The sequence below is a fragment of the Lithobates pipiens genome, unplaced genomic scaffold (genome assembly GCF_037356315.1).
Source record: "Lithobates pipiens isolate NorthernLeopardFrog02 unplaced genomic scaffold, aLitPip1_a1.2 Scaffold_28, whole genome shotgun sequence".
Lineage (NCBI taxonomy): Eukaryota > Metazoa > Chordata > Amphibia > Anura > Ranidae > Lithobates > Lithobates pipiens.
The window spans coordinates 20,560,690-20,579,683 of record NW_027507789.1 but is presented as its reverse complement, the minus strand read 5'-3'; the positions used below and the strand labels follow the sequence as shown (position 1 = coordinate 20,579,683).

General features: G+C 44.5%; 1 protein-coding gene across 1 annotated transcript in view; it reads right to left on the bottom strand.

Moving 5' to 3' along the window:
* Positions 1-12,778: 12,778 nt before the first annotated feature.
* The window catches only part of ASPSCR1 (ASPSCR1 tether for SLC2A4, UBX domain containing), an 82,610-nt gene continuing 76,394 nt past the window's right edge, over positions 12,779-18,994 (bottom strand). The window contains exons 14-16 of the mRNA XM_077458861.1: positions 14,302-14,371; positions 13,170-13,348; positions 12,779-13,016 (exon numbers count right to left, since the gene is read on the bottom strand). Coding sequence (XP_077314987.1) covers positions 13,006-13,016; positions 13,170-13,348; positions 14,302-14,371 — 260 coding nt within the window. The 3' untranslated portion in view covers positions 12,779-13,005. The remainder of the gene's footprint in view (positions 13,017-13,169; positions 13,349-14,301; positions 14,372-18,994) is intronic.

Below are 18,994 nucleotides of genomic sequence, written 5' to 3'. Positions count from 1 at the left end.
TAACGAATGCCGCATCTAAACAAATGGAACAGATCAAATTAAAAATAATAAAAAAAAGTTTATTATTCTTTACATTCCATTCGTTTACATACAGCATTTGTTATTGCAGAAAATTCGTAACTTCGGATAAATTTGTGATCATAACAAAAAAATAAAAATGAAATGAACAAATTTTTCATCAGTGCACATGTCTAGTACATACTGAGGAGGAGAGAAGAGGGGGAGATGGAGCATGCTCACGGTGTAAAGGTGAACGGATGCAAGAAATTGTGAGCACTCTTCTCTCCTATATTATCCAGGATGTGGGCAGTAAATATTCTTTTATTTTTTTTTTTCATTCCACTTTCACGGGACGGTTATGTAAAAGTCTTTCAAGGAAGAATTTTAATAAAAAAAGGTGTTACAACGCGTTTTCTGCCACAAGCCCGAGAAGCTCTTAATTTGAGAAAGCTGTCGGCCAACATCTAATACCTTGTCATAAGTTTTCCCAACACTTCAGAAACACCACCCTGGAACTAGCAATAAACAGGCCATTACCATGTCTGTGCCCTTTTTTTTTTTTTTTTTTTTTTTTTTTTTTTTTTTTTTTTCAGCTCATCATTGCCAAAATCAACATGGCTGGAGAAGAGTGTGCTGTCATCCATCAGACCGGCCTATTAACAGTCATACAAAGGCGTCTGTGCACATTGGAGAATGGTATTCTGCCAGGTACCTGCCCCCCCCTAAGCAATCTATATCAGGGATTAGAGAAGGGGAGACTCACTGCTATCTCTGTATATAACACAAACAAGGCAGTAAGCTGGCGATTGATCTTTTGCTTTCTTACCAGTAGATGGCGATATATATAAAGAAATGATTTGGCTTTCATATGAATGTTCTCCAATCCACTGGTACACAATTATTGTCTGCAAAGACAGCTGGCTGTGTTTTAATATATAATTATTACAGATCTTTAGAAGACCGAACAATTCAAGCAGCACTTTAAATACTATTTGTTCAACATTAGTTCCTGAATTCGGACATGACGCACTGGACCTGATGCAGAGATATGTGAACTGGCTTCATAGAGAGCTGGTCAAAATCTCCTGCTATTGGTGTGAACCCAGCCTAAAGCCGCGTACACACGGGCGGACTGTCTGGCCAACTTAGTCCGTCGAAACACATTTCAGCGGACAGTCCGCTCGTGTGTGGGCTTCAGCGGACTTTTTCAGCGTGCAGTCTGGCGGACTAAGTATTTCGGAATTTCCGTAATATTGTCCGTCAGACTTTGGTTTCAGCGGACAATCCACTCGTGAGTAGGCTAGTTCGACGGACTAAGTATGGCGCATGCTCAGAAAGGATTTACATGGCGAAAGGTTGCATTGCAGTGTATTGGACTTCCTATTTCTAGTCCCCTCGTACGTGCTGTACACGTCATCGCGCAAACTTTCGACGGACTGTTTTGCATCCGTGTGTGGTCAAGTCCGTTCATTCGAAAGTAGGACGGACTGTCCGTCGGATTGTCTGACGGACTAAGTTGGCCATACAGTCCGCCCGTGTGTACGCGGCTTTAGTCGTGCACTCCACAAATCTGGCCTTTATGGAGGAGTGGCAAGAAGAAAGCCACTGTTGAAAGAAAGCCATAAGAAGTCCCATGTGTAGTTTGCGAGAAGCTATGTGGGGGACACAGCAAACATGTAGAAAAAGGTGCTCTGGTCAGATGAGATCAAAATTTTAACTTTTTGATCTAAAAGCAAAACGCTATGTGTGGCAGAAAACAAACCCTGCACATCATCCCGAACACGCCATCCCCACCGTGAAACATGGTGGTGGCAGCATCATGATGTGGGGATGCTTTTCTTCAGCAGGGACAGGGAAGCTGGTCAGTGGTGATGGGAAGATGAATGGCACCAAATACAGGACAATCTTAGAAGAAAACCTGTTAAGTCTGAAAAAGACTTGAGACCGGGGTGCAGGTTCACCTTTCAGCAGGGCAACGATCCTAAACATACAGCCAGAGCTACAATGGAATGGTTTAGATCAAAGCATATTTATGTGTTAGAATGGCCCAGTCAAAGTGCAGACCTAAATCCAATTGAGAATCTGTGGCAAGACTTGAAAATTGCTGTTCACAGACGCTCTCCATCCAATCTGACAGAGCTCGAGATATTTTGCAAAGAAGAATGGGCAGAAACGTCCCTCTCTAGATGTGCAAAGCTGATAGAGACATCCCCAAAAAAGACTTGCAGCTGTAATTACAGAGAAAGGCGGTTCTACTAAGTATTGACTCCGGGGGGTGCCATACAAATGCCCCCCACACTTTTCACATATATATATATATTTTTTTTTTTAATTGAAAACCATTTATTTTCCTTCCACTTCACAATTATGTGCCACTTTGTGTTGGTCCATCACATAAAATCCCAATAAAATACATTTACATTTTTGGTTGTAACCTGACAAAATGGGGAAAATTTTCAAGGGGTATGAATACTTTTTCAAAGCACTGTACCTTTTTAAGGTGTTTTCCTAATTCTCCGTCACTTAACCACTTACAGTATCGGACGCTTTCACCCCCCCCCCCCCCTTTCCTGCCCAGGCCAATTTTCCGATTTCAGTGCTGTCACACTTTGACAATTACTCTTTCTTTTGGTGGTATTTAATCATCACTGGGTTTATTTTTTTTTTTTTGCTAAACGTTAAAAAGACCAAAAATTTGGGGGGAAAATTTCTTTGTTTCTGTAATTTTAAATAATATTTTGCAAACAAGACATTTTTCTTCTCTGCTGTGCGCTGATGAGGCTGCACTGATGACTGTACTCGCTGCTCCCCACACAGATCCAGCTCTCCTTCCTTCACGTTCCGTCTTTGGGTTGGGAAAGGCTGTTTTAAAGGATCAGTCCACCCACTATGGTAGATTGGGTATAGATAAGAATCTTGCGGGCAGTTACTCACTTCCTTCCTACATCTCTTGAGTCTTCTAGGGACAAGATCTTGTTAGATTTCCAGCAAGGCAACGAAAGTTGGATTTCAAAAGGAGAAATTTTCAGTGGTAACCTCCATGCTTCTTCTCGTGATGGGATTCCTTCTGGGAGGTCCAGGACTGTGGCGTCAGGTAGGAGTGTCCAGGTCACACACACAATTACAAAACGCAGCCAACGGTGTTCAGCTTTACCTGTCCAGGACCCCCCCAAAAAAAAGTTCAACGCATGGTTCACTAAAACTTTTTATCTGGAATGAGAGAGTCCATCCATCAGATTACCAGTAGTAGTAAGTGGGGTGGACTTCAGCGATGTCTGCATGTAAAACTGAATAACGGAGCAGGCAGGATGTGATCCTGGTCAGCATAATTTTTTTTTGGGGGGGGGCGCAAACAGTATGCCACTCCCCACCCCTGTCAGTAGCACTTACTCCATCACCGGTGGCGGCCTTCCGTTCTCCTGCTCTCCATCCCCGGCGGCTTCCCTTTCCCCCGCTCTCCACGGCAGGGGCTTCCGTTTCCTCCCTCCTCCTCGGCAGCCAATCGGAAGTCTTCTCTTTTCGGCCAATCGGAAAACGGGTCTCACTCACACCCGCTTCTGGCTGGATTAAGGATCAGTGTTTCAACAGCGAATATTCATTTGCCGTTGTAACACACGTGGGTGGGCTCCGCTTGCATGCTCGGCGACCCGAGCCCACCCTATTTTGAACCCTTTAAGTGACTCTGGCTCTAATCAGGTGCTTCGGAAAAAAAAAACCCTGTCACTGTAACTCATGTGCCTGGTGCCCCAAAAGGGGCCAGACGCATGAATAGGTGGTGGCCATGGAGAGATTCATGCTATGCATGAATATATCTATTATTCATATAGAGGTTGGCCTGGAGAGAGGGGGCAGTGCCCGGGTGCCCCTAATGGACGGACCGCCACTGGTTTCAAGGCCAAACTTTCAGTCTTGACCGGAGTGTACATTTGAAGACCAATTCCAGAAGGTCCCCAGCAGCAGTATTTCACTTTATGTATGCTTTCTATTTTTCAGATGTCTTCAGGCTGGTCATGTGGTATACAGGGTTCTATTTCCTATCTGCTCCTAGTATTGGGTGTTTCACAATCATGCATATTACAGTGGAGGGCAGTGATGGTGAACCTTGGCACCCCAGATGTTTTGGAACTGCAATTCCCATGATGCTCATGCACTCTGCAATGTAGTTGAGCATCATGGGAAATGTAGTTCCAAAACATCTGGGGTGCCAAGGTTCACCATCACTGGTGTAGGATGACTTTGTGACCCGCCCTGGTGAGTCTATCGCCGCGTACACATGACCGGACTTTGACGGACTAGGTCCAACGGTCTTCCCACCAGACTTTCAGCGGAGTTCCGACAGACTTTCCGAACGAACGGACTTGGCCACACACAAGCACACCAAAGTCCGACGGATTCGAACGTGATGACGTACGACCAGAGTAGAATAAGGAAGTTCATAGATGCCCTAACGTCGGTTTTCGTCCGTCGGACTAGCATACAGACGCAAAGATTTTTCGACCCTACTCGAGTCCGTCGGAAAGATTTGAAACATGTTTTATTTCTAGGTCTGTCGGACTTTTGGGGGGGGGGGGGGGGAAGTCCGCTGGAGCCCATACATGATCGTAATATCCGACGGATTCATTCCGTCGAAAAAGTCCGGTCGCGTGTACGCGGCATCTGAGGCACTGCACTCCCAGTGGGACGATGGGCGTCGCTCAACCCAGAAGATTAGGGACATCTTGTGGTGGAAAAGAAGCACTGCAGAAGAAATGAGTGTTGGAGCTTGAGGTGATGTTTTATTTAAACTCCTGCCTGGGGAAGATTTTATAAAGAATAAAAAATAACCCAGAGTCGGTCTTTAATTTCTAGTGATTGCATACAGATCATTTTCTGCGCACGACCTCATGGCTCACTCTTTGACAAGATCATAGAAAGGCACAATTTTGCCACATGTATTCATTCCCCCGCTGACGAATGTACAGCCGGACCGCAAATTCCTTATCTCATCTTCGAGAACACATTGCTCGTCGTTTTTCAATTCTGGCCACCCTTCAAAGGACTTTATTGAGCAAATTGGGAAAGGGGGGGAAGGAGTTTTCATGAGCTTCTTGAGAAATACTTCCGAAAACAGACCAAGCCCTTCAGACTCTGTGACTCCTCTCTGTCCAACAAGACTCCCAAAAATGTGTTTTTTCTTTTTTGTTGTTTTTTTTTTTTTTTTTTTGTTTGCTCTCATTGCCCCAAGTTGTCCTTACACTCCATCCTTCTCTAAATACATTGCCATCGTTTACCAACAGCTAATCCCAGAGCCCCCCTCCATTTAACTTGTCGGTCACCCCCACCCACTCTGCTTGAGGCATTTGGAAGTCATTAAGCATGAAGGAAAACATTCTATGACCGAAGACAAAGACAGGTGTTACTTTGATGCTCCGTCAGTTGATAGGCTGTTTGCAGGGAGGGGAGCACTGATTGTCACCAGATCAAGGATGCTGGACATTCGTTTACTTTCTACCTTCACAAGGCCCGATGGTGAGGTCACACCAAGCAGCCTATTATTTAACACACAATGCAAAGAATACAAGACTGCTTTCTAAAGAGTGAATAAGTTCCATAAAATCTGAAAACAATAATTGGGCAGCTGAGTTAAAGCTGAACACCAGGCAGATATAAAGCATACGGTTCAATGCAGCTTTGTATTCATTATTACATCCTTAACCACTTCAGAAGATTTGGCCACTGAATGGATGCGCCATTTTTTTAGCGATTCGGCACTGCGTTGCTTTAACTGACAATTGCGCGGTCGTGCGACATTGCACCCAAATAAAATTGACTGTTTTTTTTCCCTACAAATAGTTTTTTTTTTGGTGATATTTGATCACCTCTGCGGTTTTTATTTTTTGCGCTATAAACAAAAAAGGAGCGACAATTTTGAAAAGAAAACTTTTTGCCGTAATACAGAGCCCCAATTTTTTTTTTTTTTTTTTTTTTAAAGCACATTTTTTTTCCTCAGTTTAGGCCGATATGTATTCTTCTACATATTTTTTGGTAATAAAAAAAAATCACAATAAGCGTATATCCTACACCCACTTAACTGTCCCCGAGCCACCCCCATCAAATCATTCTCTGCAGCTATTACCTTTTGTACCAACACCCCCTCCCTTTAGAATGTAAGCTCTATGAGCCAGGCCCTCCTGTACCTTTTTGTATTGTACTGTAATTGTGTTGTCTCCCCCTATACATTGTAAAGCGCTGCATAAACTGTTGGCGCTATATAAATCAATAATAATAAAAATAGTAATAATATTGATTGGTTTGCGCAAAAGTTTTATAGCATCTGCAAAACAGGGGATAGATTTATGGCATTTTTTTTTTCTTTTACTAGTAATGTCGGCGATCTGCGTTTTTATCAGGACTGCGACATTAAGGCAGACACATCGGACACTTTTGGGGCCACTGGCATTTATACAGCGATCAGTGCTATAAAAATGCACTAATTCCTCTAAAAATGTCATTGGCAGGGAAGGGGTTAACACTAGGGGGCAATCAAGGGGTTAACTGTGTTCTCTCATATGTGTTCTAATTGAAGGGGGAGAGGGGGAGATGGTACTGTCTAGGGGAGATGACAGATCGCTGTTCATACTTTGTATGAACACACGATCAGTCTCTTCTCCCCTCAGAGAACCGGGATCTGCGAGTTTACACACACAGATCTCAGTTTGTCACGAGCTATTGCGGGAGCCAGTTAGTGCTGCCTTTCAGTGCCCAGAGCTGTCCATCAATGCCCCCCACTGCCCATAATTAGTGCCCATTAGTGATGCCTGTCAGTGATGCCTTTCAGTGCTCATCAGTGCCCCTAAGTGGCACTAGTTAGTGCCCATTAGTGATGCCAGTCAGTGATGCCTTTCAGTGCTCATCAGGGCTGGCCATCAATGCCCCCCAGTGGCTCGTATCAGTACCCATAAGTGCCACCTCATCAGCGTACCTCAGTGAAGGAGAAAAATTACTTATTTACAAAATTTACTGACAAACTTTCTTCTCAAAATTTTTTATTTTTTTTCCCCCAAGTAAAAAATAAAAAACCCAGCAGTGATTAAATACCACCAAAAGAAAGCTCTATTTGTTTGAAAACAAATGATAAACATTTCACTTGGGTACAGTGTTGCATGACCGCGCAATTGTCATTCAAAATGTGACAGCGCTGAAAGCTGAAAAGTGGCCTGGGCAGAAAAGGGGGTAAAAAGTGCCCAGTAGGGAAGTGGTTAAAGTGATGCATATTCCGTATTTTTTTTTTTTTTTTGTCCTTCTATCCATATGGTGCAGAAGTAAAAGTTTCACTCTGAAGCAGGTAATTTTCATCTGTTAACAGAAAGTGTTAAATTGTAGCGTTAAGAAAAGAAGAGAAAAGAAAGATGGCTGGCTGTAAACGGGTCCTTTTATTTCCCTGCTGCTTAATAAAAGCCATTGATTGTCCCCTTTTATCAGCTCCAGCATCTCATGTGTGGCTCAGATGCAACTCGCCGAGGAAGCCGTGCCAACAAAGGACAATTTCAACCCAGGAAAAGCACGGGGGCCAAGGAAAGCAAGGGGTGGAGGAAACGGGGAGTGCAGACAAACTCAAGGTAAAAAAAGGACCTTTTCAGCCTGGGTTCCTTGTTGTCGGAGGATGAGTAATTAGCAAAGTCAATATGGAGAAGTGGAAAAAAGATGAGAGCCAAGTGGCTGACTTCAAAGGCGTTTTGGACGTTTTAAGTAGTCTCCTGCGTCGTTAGCACAGGGCTGGGTTGTGCCGACGGAGGCATCGTTTTGGATCATTATCCAAAGCAGTTAGAAAACAACTTGCGAAAGCACATGCTCGGTCGTTAAAAAGTTATTTTTTCCACTTAGAAAAGGTTACCGCTGTTATAGACAAGTCTCCACACCAACCTTTTAATGTCAGGCTCGTGCTTTGACTACAGCGAGGGCTCTGGAATTACTTGAAAAAGAAGATCCTAATTGCTACACCAAAGCGCTTTCCACAAATTCACACCCCGCTGTCTTCCCGCTAAGGAATAATTCTCGCAGCTTTCAATGCTCATAAATAATATGACTACGCAAAGCAAAAGGCAAATGGCACTGTAAGCTTCAAGCGCAGGTGCTCCAGACGCAGGAAGAGGCGAGTATGCAGAAGAGAATATTTAGCATTGGAGTAAAGTATTTGTAAAATCACTAAAATCTCAAACAAGCTTTACCATACTTAAAAAAATAAATAAATAAAAGTACATTCTTCTAGGGGTCCCCCTGGGAAAGGTTTCAGAAAGGCTAAGGGGGAGTCTACTCTATACCTTAGTGTGACCTCATACAGGCCGGGGCCGTCATGGGTCTCCTCAAGGTCGCCTCCCTTAATGTGAAAGCTCTAAGTGCCCCTGAGAAGCGGTTTCAGCTCCTGGCTGATCTAAAAGGAAATTTAAAACCCAAGTTGCTTTCCTACAGGAAACGGACGACCGGGGTGATCAGATCCCTAAATTGACTAATGCCGCGTACACACTACTGGACTTTGACGGACTAGGTGCGACGGAACGAATCCGCCGGACAATTAGATTGTGACCTTTGCCATCTAAAAATCAGACGGACTTTAGATTTAAAACATGTTTCAAATCTTTCCGACGGACTCGGGTCCGGTCGAAAAATCCATTCGTCTGTATGCTAGTCCGACGGACGAAAACCGGCGCTAGGGCAGCTATTGGCTACTGGCTATGAACTTCCTTATTCTAGTCCAGTCGTACGTCATCACGTTCGAATCCATCGGACTTTGGTGTGATTGTGTGTGGCCAAGTCCGTTCGTTCGGAAAGTCCGTCGGAACTCCGCCGAAAGTCCATCGGGAAGACCGTCAAAGTCTGGTCTTGTGTACACGGCATTAGAAGGCTTTTCCGATGGCGTACCACAGCCATTCACCTATCTCCAAGTCTAAGGGGGTTAGCATCCTGATAGGTCCAAGGAACCGATTTTGGCTATCAGGCGATGCCGACAGATGCCCAGGACTGTTTTCTTCTCCTGAAGGGGAAGGTGTGTGACATGCAGGTCACCTCTACCAATGTTTACTTTCCGAACGTGGCTCACCTCCCTGTTTGTAGAGGGACTCCTGTTTGGGGGTGACCTCAATTTTGCAATGGATCCCTTTACAGGATGTATCACGTGGCTCATCTTCCCTATTTTCCCCTTAGGCGCCTGAAGGCCTACTTCATTTGATTCATCCCTGGTGGTTATTGCACCCTCAAGAACATGATTACTCATTTTTTTTCCCCCACACGTACAGGCGTTTTGATTATCTCCTGATCACACAAAGATCTGCCCAGAGTAGTGTCCACCAGTATTGATAGCATTTCTCTTTCGGAGCATGCGTTGATCCATCTGACTCTCCAGTTGGGTCCGAGGAGGGTCGGAGGGGATTTGCTCTGATTTGCTGGCCACCCTTCGGGAATACTTCTCAATCCGTTGGTTGTCTGGGTTATGCGGGTTGCATTGGTCAAAATAGGAGCTTGCCTTAAAAAATGGAGAAGTTCCGGCTGCACGGACGAACTCTTAACCAAGGTACGTAGCCTAGAATGCTCTCATAAGGCTTATCTCGCAAGATCCACATATCAGGAGCTCCTTAAAGTTCGTGAGGAGCTACGCTCTCTCGTGTATCACAAAGCGAAGCAAAAACTGGCATGGGCTCATTGTACCATGTGCGAATTTTCAAACAAACCACGGGTACGTTGTTGGCGTGGGCCCTGCGTGGTCCATGTACTAGAAAGGCTGGGTTAGCCCTGGTTCAAATTTCGTTTCTCAGCAGCTACGTTAAATTTGAATGGGGCGCGTTTTTTTTTCTGCGGGTGCTGAAAAGTGTGTGTTTACACATCTTCCTGCAGCCCGCACTAATGTGAACCTGGCCTAAAGGTATAAATAAACCCAATTGCCAAGATCAAATATAAGCTTTAACATGTTAATATAACTTCAAGAGCAATTTTTAATCTTCACCTTTTGTTAAAATAATACTTGGTGATCCTGCCATCCATGTTCGGGTGCTTCCTGTTATGGGGCAACAACATTCTGCCCCCAACTCCCAATGAAGCTTCTGTGTATTCACCCCCAGCCACTAGCAATAAGCGCATGTAATATCCAGCAGGCTGGTTGTACCCATCCACGATCAATTATTTTACATTCAGCCTGCCCCATACATGGTTCGAAACTCGGCCAGCTAAAAGATTCAAAGCCTTATGTATCATTTTAGTCGTTTGTGGATTATAAAGTTACTTTAACGTATTCTATTTTTTTTATTTTCAGTTTGTTTAACCACTTCTATACAGGGCATTTTCACCCCCTTCCTGCCCAGGACAATTTTCAGCGCTGTGGACTCACAAGGGGAGGAGACCGATCAGTGTTCCTCTGTACTGGGAACACACGATCAGTCTCCTCTCCCCTGACAGGACGTGGATCTGTGTGTTTAGACACACAGATGCACGTCCCGGCTCTGTTACCAGCAATCGCGGCCGCCGGGCATGCGCACCGCCTCCCGAGTGACATGGCGGGCGTGCACGCACCCCTTAAACGGCTGGGAAGCCCAGGACATCATATGATGCCCGCCCAAGATGGGAGATCCCTCCTGCGGACGTCATTTGACAATAGCCCGGATGTGAAGTGGTTAATAAAAATATATTATACAAATAAATATTTTATTCAAATTTTCCTATTTTTGGAATTTCAATGTTGTTGTTGCGAACATCCAATCTGGATTTGGTATACTACCATCTTACATAATAGTATATAATTTTTGTAAACAGGCTGTCGGCTCGGTATTTAAGGATTTATACATATAATGGTTCACGCTGTCATTTAATATTCACCCACAAGATGGAGCTGCCACATCTTGAGCCCTTGATTGAGAGCTCCATATGGCTTATTATGTTTAAACTATTTGCATTCATCCACCTCGCCCTAATTGAGAGGCCAATACCAGCAGACTGTGGTTACTATACAAGTTAATGGTGCATGATGTTTGGACATTCACCTTGCTCCTATAAGGACGTCACGGATGACGAAACGCGTCAGTTGCCTTGATACGGATGACATCACTCACGCTATGCTGACACTTGCAGCTTTGTTTGCATACGATTCGAAAGTCTGCTAGATTTTGTTTGCTTTGTACGCTTACAACTTTGTACTTTTAATGATTTATTAAAAGAGGGAAGATTTAAACGTGCTTCTCTATGTTGGCTTGTTCTTTTATTCCTCATATTTGGAGCCTATATTGAGTGGTCATGGCCTGCTCCTGATGCTGGTTTCCTATGGTGTATCACATGCATTTATGACCATTATCATTTTTGGTCCATCATTTTCGGTAAGAGGCATATGCTGAGTGTATGTCCGGTGGTGGAATTCATCAATCCATCATTGGATATTTCATGTCTATTACTTGCATTGGAAGGACTTTTTCACGTTTTTCATATACCTTTAAGGTGATTTTTTTTTTTTTTTTTTTTTTAAACAAGACTTTACAAACATTTTATACTAACCTCCTCTTTGCAGTTGGTTTTGCACACAGCAGCCCGGATCCCTCTTTGCTTGCTGTGGGGGGACTCGATAGGAGGGAGGGGCCAGGAGCAGCAGATTGCTATTGGGGCACCCGGGCCGAGTCACAGCTCCCTGTGTCCATTCAGACATGGAGCCCCCCTGCTCCCTCTTTCTGATTGGTTAAATGACTTTGATTGACAGCCATGGGAGCCAATGGTGCCGCTTCTATGTCTCAGCCATTGAGGAAGAGAGTCCCAGTTGGCTAAGACATTAGAGGACATTGCTGGACAGAGAGACGAGGCTCAGGTAAGTATTAGGGGGGTGCGGGGGCGGCTGCTGGAGCTCCCGATATGTGGATCGTGCAAGATTAACCTTCTGCCTTTACAACTCCTTTAATGCTTTGTTTGCACTTTCATAGTATGTGTCAATATATGAATATGTATTTTACTATTTCTTCTATACTTTTGCACGCTGCACTTTATTTATAATAAGTTGATATTTATATTAAGTCGATGTATATATATTAGGGCTGGTTTCTATTTTTGGAGATTCGAACCGTCTATGGCGAGCTTAAAGCAGGGCTCCACCCTAAAGTGGAACTTCCGCTCATCGGAACCCCCCCCCCCCCCCCGGCGCCACATTTGGCACCTTTCAGGGGGGAGGGGGGGTGCAGATACCTGTACAGTACAGGTATTTGCACCCACTTCCGGCATAGATATCCGCAGAATCTGCGGATATTAACGCCACTTCCTGCGGGTCCCCCGCTGTCCGCTGGGAAACACACGGATCCCAGAGACAGTGGGGACCGTCCTTATTGCGCAGCGCGACTCGTGCATGCGCAGTAGGGAACCGGGAAGTGAAGCCACAAGGCTCCACTTCCTGATTCCCATACCCAAGATGGTGACGGCAGCACCCGAGAGGCGATCGAGAGATCGGCTTCGGGTGCCGACGTCGCGGGCGCGCTGGGCGCGTAAGTGTCACTATTTTAAAAGTCAGCAGCTGCAGTATTTGTAGCCGCTGACTTAAAAAAATAAAATAAAAATAAAACGGCAAAACTCCCGCTTTAAGGGATGGGGGGGGCCATAGTGTGTGCAATATTATAGTGTAAGCCTCCTTTGTGCAGGGGACTGAGATAACTAGTTACGTATGCTCTATAAGGTACAGCATAATTTGTCAGCACTAAAATACTACACATACTACAAAAAAAAAAGAGGCAAACAGAAACATCAGATGACTGCAAAAATATGTCTAAAAAGCAAGAGACAAGTAAATCATTAATTAGTTTAATAATGCACAGCTTTTTGTACGCTCACCACCTTCAGCACAGCTGAAGCAGTAAATGGTAAACATTTGTAGTATGTAAATCACATTTGTATGCGCTCATCCGCAGAAGACTGGCAAGGCCTCTCCATCAATCGGCACCCCACAATGGCTGTTTTTCAGATGTGATTCTTCATGTCAGAGAGAAATCCTTTGCAAGAGCAGAAGAACTCCACTTATTTCTTTCCTAAAATAAAACACAAAGAAGGAGTCATGAACACATGCTTGTGTTAGGAGCTCATACGAGGCAGCGTGGTCAGCCCACGCCCAATATGAGGAACACAGCTCATGTGCAGCTTGGATAGAAGCAAGGGTTGTGGAGAGGCCCTTCTCCTAATACCTGGCAGTTTAAGCCATTTGGGGACTTTGCCGGCATCTTTTTGAACTTGCTGATGGGAATCAGAAATCCCAAACTCGTCTTCGTAATTCTCTGGTGCTCGCTGAGACACTTGTGAGCTGGGTCCTGGGAGGTCCTCCGGGATGGGAGCAGTGCGTGATCCTGGGACACGTGGCATTGCCCTGTCAATGTACAAAGATATCAATTAGTATATGTGGAAATTAAAGTCTAGTTTTGTGTCACCGGACAGCTACAGTGCCTTGCAAAAGTATTCACCCCCCCCCGGCATTTTTCGCGTTTTGTTGCCTCCCAACCTGGAATTAACCTGCATTGTTTGAGGATTTGCATCATTTCATTTACAGAACATGCCCACAACTTTGCTTGACAATAAAAAAAAAAATATTCCAACAAATAGGACAAAATAACAGAAAAAGTGAATGTGCATAGCTATTCACCCCCCTAAAGTCAATACTTTGTAAAGCCACCTTTTGTGGCCATCACAGCTCCAAGTCACTTTGGATTAGTCTCTATGAGCTTGCCACATCTTACCACTGGGATTTTGCCCATTCCTCCGTTCCGAACGTCAAGAACGCGGCGACATACAACACGTACGACGGGCCGATTAAAAATGAAGTTCAATAGCCAATGCGGCTCTTCTGCTCGATTCCGAGCATGCGTGGACTTTTGTGCATCGGAATTGTGAATTTCCGCCAAGTCTTGTTGTCGGAAAATTTGAGAACCAGCTCTCAAACATTTAGCTATATACTGTACAGCCATGGGTACACGTGTACCAAAATTTGGCTAGTACCTGCTGAATTGGCTGAACTTTGATACGTGTATACCCAGCTATTTTTTTAAACCTGTCAGGGCTCCTTTAATCAAAATACAATTTAGGATTGGAATGGATATTATTGGGTGCTGCTGAAGTGGTTATAGTAAACGTTTCATCCAAATTTTCCATCATTTGGCCAAACGACGCTAGGAAACTATTTCAGTTGAAAGAGGACTAAAAGCAATCAAACTGCCACAAAACTGTCCAGTGTGTGGCCAGACAAAGAGTTGGCCTGCCCACCATGCTGCCCTTATTTAGCTTAATGGCCTAAAAAGAATATCATGTCGTTAGGAGCTCCTGTACCTGGCAACCACCAAATCCGCTTGAGAAGGAGACCTTGGTTCTGTCAGTAGATGATGTTGCAAATAATGATCTGTAAAAAATGGAAATAAAGGTTCAATTCAATATACTGTATATTGCCTTAAATGTAATGTCCAGTTAGAGTTATGCCTAGTACACACGATGAGAAAAATCGGCAGAAATATATACCGCTTTCGAAGCAATCATGCCATAATCTGACCATTAGTACACAGCTTTCGGGAGCCGATCACGACCGTTCATACGAAATTATCCGAAGGGATAAAACACGAACATTTTTCTCATACGATACCAGAACAAAATGATTTTGGTTAATTGATACTCATGATAAATGCCAGCCTGTCAGACTGGGGAGGAGCCCCGGGCACCCATTTGGTTTAGGGGACTTTGTCACTGGTGGAGTTTCATCTCCTGATCAACATTGTGGAACTTAAGCTAATTTGGCTATCTCTGCAGCAATGGACCATTCTGCTGGAAGATCACCCAATTTGGAGTCAGTTCAGGCAAGATTTTCAGTTAACCATCAGGGAGAAGCCAGAAGTCTTGCTGCGACAAAAAAAAGGTAGATTTGATCCTCTCCTGGGCCAGAACATTCCAGCCTTCTTGGCTGCGTACATCCCAGGTGTAGACAACTGGCACACTTCCTCAGCCAACAGTGCCTTAACAATGGTGAGTGTACCCACACCCGGAAGTGTTCCAGAACCTGTGTCACAAGCGGAGGGAGCCAGATGTGGACTTTCTGGCCTCCAGCTTCAACAAGAAACTGGACAGGTAGGTTTCAAAGTACAATGATCCTCAGGACCCGCCAACAGGCCATGTTTGCAAGATAACTAAAATACATCACAGGTGATATCATTTGCTGCTCAGTGATTGCAGTATTCTAGTCTACATCTCCCCAAGGTAATACATAAATTCTGGTTTGTTAGTGGGCCCTGAGGACAGGAGTTGAGAACCACTGGTCTAGGGAAAGCAGTGGATGCTCTAGTGCAGTGATGACGAACCTTGGCACCCCAGATGTTTTGGAACTACATTCCCCATAATGCTCATGCACTCTGCAGTGTAGCTGAGCATCATGGGAAATGTAGTTCCAAAACATCTGGGGTGCCAAGGTTCGCCATCACTGCTCTAGTGGCTCCATAGGATTATTACAGCCTGATCTATTCCTTTCCTCCCATTACGTTTTTAATGTGGCTAATACTACAGCCATCCACTGAACCTTCGAGATGCACTACACATGTGCACTGACAGAAGACGCATGCAAGAGATCAGGCAGGAAATCTTCCAGGAGACCATCACAGGGAAATGTAAATATACAGCCATTTGTTCCAAGCATTCAATAATAACCTGCAGCAGCTCTTTTAATGGATTTTGACCAGTCAACCATAGATTGGCAAAATAAAGTCGCAGCCAGGATGGGGTGAACAGCAGGCCCGTCAGCAGGAACATTTTCTAGAGAGAGTTCACAACTGCTTATCGGTTGGGTTCTTCAAGACAGATATGCCTTCCAATGGAATAATAAGTGCCTTGTAAAGGTGGGACTCCCCAAAACTAGAACAAGGCTAATAAGCACTTGGGGGTGGGGAGGGAGCAAACAGCTTGTCCGGGAGTTTCCAATCCTTATAGAAAATTAAAGTGGAGAAGTGGATACAAAGCCTTTGCAACTTTAATGGACCCAAGGCTGGAAAAAAGCACTGGTAGAAGCAATAGGCTGATCCGCTAGATTCAGAGTAGTGTGCACCACATTAACAAGAGCCGAGATGGTCTTCTTTCATTGAGAAGAAATGGCAGTAGACTGCAACTCCTCAAGAGCAAGCTCATCAGTCAAAAACTGGAGCGGTTAAGAATTACAGTCTCTGCAACCGACGTCTCAGAAGTCCATGGATAAATCAAATTGAGAATCAGCAGGGGAAGGCGCGCAATGTGCTTGCGGCTTCTGTGGTCAGAGCCAACAAGTAAATGGGTGATCTGGGCCACAAAGTCTTGCACAGCTGTAGTACAAACCTCAGCCAAAACAGCAGCCTCTAGGAGGGCAGCATGATTCCAGGCTGCAGACATCAGCAGGAACATTGCAAGTAGCCCTGAGCCCTTGGTAGATTGAAAGCTAAGGGGCACCCAGTTCAGCACAATTCATAATCGATTAGTTGACCGATTATCGTTTTGACTAATTAATTAATCGTATAATAACCTTAAAAAAAAAAAAAGGAAAGCCAATTTATTCTTAAAGCACTCTATGCAGTAGTAACCACTTCCATACAGGGCATTTTCACCCCGTTCCTGCTGTCACATGTTGAATGACAATTGCGCGGTCATGCGACGTTGTACCCAAATTAAAGTTTGATAATTTTTTCCCCCACAAATGGCGCCTTCTTTTGGTGGTATTTGATCACCCCTGCGCTTTTTCTTTTTTGCGCTATGACCAAAAACGAGCGTCAATTTTGAAAAAGAACACAATATTTATTACTTTTTGCTATAATATATATCCCTTTCAAAAAAAAAAAAAAAAAAAGAGCTATATATTATAGCAAAAAGTAATAAATATTGTGTTCTTTTTCAAAATTGACGCTCGTTTTTGGTCATAGCACAAAAAAGAAAAAACGCAGGGGTGATCAAATACCACCAAAAGAAAGCGCTATTTGTGGAGAAAAAAAATCATCAAACTTTAATTTGGGTACAATGTCGCATGACCGCGCAATTGTCATTCAACATGTGACAGCAGGAAGGGGGTGAAAATGCCCTGTATGTAAGTGGTTACTACTGCATAGAGTGATTTAAGAATAAATTGCCTTTGCTTTTTTTTTTTAACTATTTTTTTCCTTAGTTTAGGCCGTATTCTTCTACATATTTTTGGTAAAAAAGGATCCCAAATAAGCGTATATTGATTGGGTTGCACAAAAGTTATAGTGTCTACAAAATAGGGGATAGATTTGTAATTTTTATTTATTTTACTACTAATGACGGCGATCTGTGATTTTTATCGTGACTGTGACATTGCGGCGGACAGATCGGACACCTTTGACACTATTTTGGGACCATTCACATTTATAAAGCGATGGGTGCTATAAAAAATGCACTGATTACTGTATAAATGTGACTGGCAGGGAAGGAGTTAACACTAGGGGGCACTGCAGGGGTTAAATGTGTGTCCTAGGGAGTGAATCTAACTGTGGGGGGAGGGGACCGATCGGTGTTCCTCTGTACAAGGAACATCTGATCAGTTCTCCTCTCCCCTGACAGGACGCAGATCACACAGTTTACACACACAGATCCACATCCCGGCTCTGTTACCAGGCAATTGCGGGTGCACGGCAGACATTGCGGGCACGCGAGTCCCCAGCGATGCTGCGAGCACGTGACCCGGTGGAGGAGTTCTGGAAATTAGGATTGTTAGAGGGCTGTAGTCCAGCAGGGGAGACTTCAGGCAAGGCTGGCCAGGGCCGGCGCTACCACTAGGCAAAATAGTCAGCCGCCTAGGGCACCCAGTCGCTGGCATTCCTACTCTCTGCAGCAAGCAGCCAAGTCTAGGCATCAACAAGCAGCCGCCACTCCACTCACACATAGTGTCAGAGGCACAGTGGCGGCAGAGGACTGCATCTGTGTCCCGACTCCCGAATGAGTGGAAGCAAGCAAACATTCATTGATGGGCCCTGGCGAGGCTGCATTTGATGGGCGCCGGCGAGGCTGCAATTGATGGGCAGCCAGCGAGGCTGCAATTGATGGGTGCCGGCGAGGCTGCAATTGATGGGTGCCGGCGAGGCTGCAATTGATGGGCGCCGGCGAGGCTTCAATTGATGGGCGAGGCTGCAATTGATGGGCGCCGGTGAGGTTGCAATTGATGGGCGAGGCTGCATTTGATGGGCGCCGGCGAGGCTGCAATTGATGGGCGCCGGCGAGGCACTTCATTAAAAAGGTGGGGTATACTTGGGCAGGGCAAAGAGGGTGGAGCCAGGGCAGCAAAATTAGGTTTCGCTTAGGGTGTCAAGAATCCTTGCACGAGCCCTGAGGCTGGCAATACTGCCTATGATTTCAGTACAGGAAAAGCAGCTTTCTACAGGCAGTTAGGGCGCATGTTGGACTTCTAGTAGGATCAACTGATATTTTTCTGTATATGCAAAGTTTTTAAATAGAGAACATGGGAAATGCGCAGTAAAGTGTATGTAATATACTGTATGTAATATATAGTATATTTTCTTTGCTCGCACATACACTTTAAACACCATATGCGTCATTCCCGTTTCCCAGGTGACCGCGGCCTGTCTACGGTCAATCTATGCCTGCTACAAAACCTTCTACAAGTAGAACAATTCTCATTTTAATTGTATATTTAGGCGATTTAATGGAAGCATATTTAAAAAAAAAAAAAAAAAAAAAAAAAAACAGCATTACAAGCTCCAATTTATTTTTATACTTAAACTTGACATCTATTTCAGCCCCTGTGGTTCTCAAACACTAGCGGAGATGTTCAAAGCTTAGACTTGTGGTTAATTCTGCAATGGATTTGTGTGTTCGGCACTGCTGTCTTAATAAATAAGAGCTCGCGTCTGTCTGCCCGCTGTCGCAGCGGAGTTTTTTTTGTAGTTGGTCACAAGTGATTTTACATAAACAATTCTAGACGGTAATTAACTTGCTGGCGTGTCTCACAGATGAAGTTTAAACTGCTGGTACAGAACCTCAGTGTGGT